Source organism: Naegleria gruberi (genome assembly GCF_000004985.1).
Source record: "Naegleria gruberi genomic scaffold NAEGRscaffold_632, whole genome shotgun sequence".
In the NCBI taxonomy this organism is placed as follows: Eukaryota; Heterolobosea; class Eutetramitea; order Acrasida; family Naegleriidae; genus Naegleria; species Naegleria gruberi.
Window position 1 is genome coordinate 1 of NW_003162924.1, and position 2,755 is coordinate 2,755.

General features: G+C 33.1%; 1 protein-coding gene across 1 annotated transcript; it reads left to right on the forward strand.

The window, feature by feature from the left end:
* Positions 1–836: 836 nt before the first annotated feature.
* Positions 837–2,376, forward strand: NAEGRDRAFT_82374 (uncharacterized protein; the record flags this gene model as incomplete). The annotated part of the gene is made up of 1 exon (XM_002668127.1): positions 837–2,376. One exon carries the CDS (start codon positions 837–839, stop codon positions 2,262–2,264), a length of 1,428 nt encoding a protein of 475 aa, XP_002668173.1. The 3' UTR covers positions 2,265–2,376.
* Positions 2,377–2,755: the final 379 nt, after the last annotated feature.

The window sequence follows — 2,755 nt, forward strand, 5'->3', positions numbered from 1 at the left end:
CATAATCTTCGGGAAATGAATTTGTGGTGGAGGCTATCAAAAGACAACTCTTTCCGACGGCGCCATCACCAACAACTACCAATTTCAAGCTATTGTCCATTATTATGTACACGTTGATGTGAGTTTGTTATTTTTTTTTGATTTTGTTTTCAAAGTACCATTGAACAAGGAACTCTTACAAAAATTTGATTAATGATTACTTTATTCAGATTTAAGATCATAATTAAAATTCAAAAACAACTTTATTAGTAGGATAGTTTGTAAACTTCAATTTCTTCAACTTTGAATTTCAACAATCTATAAAAAAAATAGTCAACATTCTTCTACTCTAGGAGGACATGATGATTTTCGGAGTGGTTTTACATCATGAAACTACCAAACTTTCACAGCATCATCTCAACATCATCTAAATAGTAGTAATAGTAATAATTGTTTTTGGTGGATTATCATCATCATTTTGGAATTTATTTTTCATGATGGAAAATCACACGTTGATGTTTAATCATCCGATCATTCACCTACCATCATCAATGTTGTTTTACATTAAAATAATAATAGTATTTGTGGAAATTAATTTTTAGCAATATAATTTTGGAGTCCTTCTGAGTTCCAAATTTCTTCCTTTGTGGTAACAATTAATCAAAACTCAAACAAAATACCTTTAACTCTTCATCATCATCATATTGCAAAATAATTCCACAATCATGATGGATCAATTAAATATTGATATTCTCGGGTATGTGTTTGAATTTCTTCCGAGAGGAACAGACAGGAAGAGAATTGCATTGGTCAACAAGACTTTTCACCATTCTAGATATGTGTTGGAGAAACGTGAAATGACTCGGATGTGGCATGATGAGAATAATTGTCTACAATATCACCCTCTCATGGAAGATGTGGTGAGTGAAGAAGAATTGGAGAAGAAACAAGAAGAATTACAAATTGCCATACCTTTCCATTTGAAATTGTTTGTAACTGTCTTGACGAATGGTAGACAGCCATGGTCTAATACTGTTGTGCATGTTAGTAATTTGTTGGGACCTGTCGAATCTTGGTTTTTGGACACACATAATGGTTTGGACACACAGAATGGTTATGCAATCTTGGGAGTTGATACCCAATTATCTAACATATTAACATTGAGCAGAGATGGGAGGATTAGAGTGAATGGAGACACGGTTGACTTTTTTGAGTTTGTAACGATGGTAAATCGTCCATTTAATCCAGAATTTTACAATTTTGAAAAGTTTAAAGAAAGAGTGTACTTCCCCTTCTCAATGACCAAGGAATATTATAGTACGTTGCCAGACAAGTACAAATTTGTGGACAAGTTGACCATGCATGCTATTGAATTGGATCCAAAATGTTATGCATATGTTCCTGATTATATCAAGATGATGAGACATATTGCCAAGAAGGTATTCATTAGAAATCCATCCTTGGGCACATTAATTCCAAAAGAACTTTTGGAAGATACAGATTTTGTTATGGATGTTTACAAATCATCACAATCAATTCTGTTTTATGCTTCTCCAATAGGAAAATGGTGGAGTGATAGGGTTTTTATGATTGAGGCATTGAAGAGTGATGTATGTTTAATAAGAAACTGTTCTGAGGAAATACGGACTGATAGAGAAATTATTGACATGATTATTGACATAGATGCAGCAAGTTCTTTTCAATATATTGGAAAATTCAAGGAAGATGAAGATATTGTGAAAAAGGCACTATTTAAATCAAACTTCACGATTCTACATTATATCAATAGTGATTTTCTGCTTAATAATAGAGAACTAGTTCTCACAATATTGAAAAGTAACGGAAAGTATATTAACGAAATGCCAGAGGCAATCCAAAAGGATAGAGAATGCTTTTTCCTAGCTGCAAGAACGCCTTATTTTACATCCAAAGTTCAATCTCTTTACAAAATAATAGAGAGTGACAGAGAGGATTTCAAATCAATTCTGCAATTTAATCCGGACCTTTTGGAGAAGACCATTTTCAAAGACGACAGAGAGCTTCTTAAAGAGGCTCTTTCACACTGTGGATTTTGTCTCAGATTTGCAAGTGAAGAATTCAAGGCAGATAAGGAACTTGTTTTGACAGCCGTAACAAAAAATGGATCTGCCCTTATGTATGCCTCTCCAAAACTCAAAGATTGTGAAGAGATTGTCTTGGCAGCTGTAACGAATGATGGAAAAGCAATTCGATTTGCTTCAAAGAGATTCTCGAATCAGAAAACTCTAAATTGTAATATTTATTAACGTCTCTGGTCTACAATGAGTATACACATTTTGGCGATCGACTATTGGCGAAAATTGCCACTTGAATTTTACGAATAGTTTCATTCGCTTAATGAAATTGGAGATCTCCAGATGAAAATTGCGATTGCTTTTTTGAAAAAGAAACAAATAAACCAAAATTCCAACATTTGTGGGATATTTGTTATTAAAATTATAGACCGTGGGAGGTGAGAAGGATTGACAAATATTTTTTTTAAAAATTTAGAAGTAATTCCCTAATGATTGGCTGAGGTCTGTGTTTGTAAAAAATCAAGGTGTTGAGTTTTGAGCATCGGTTTTGAACAAATCAGGTCCTCGATTTTTCGATTATCAGGACCTGTTTTTTCAATAAATTAGGTATCAAGTTTTCAAAAATTTACTTTATTAAAATTTTACAAGTCGAAAAATGCAAAGTCGACTTGTACGTATGGAAGAATGGTAATAATCTTACCTTCCAACTGGGTTTGGGTTTG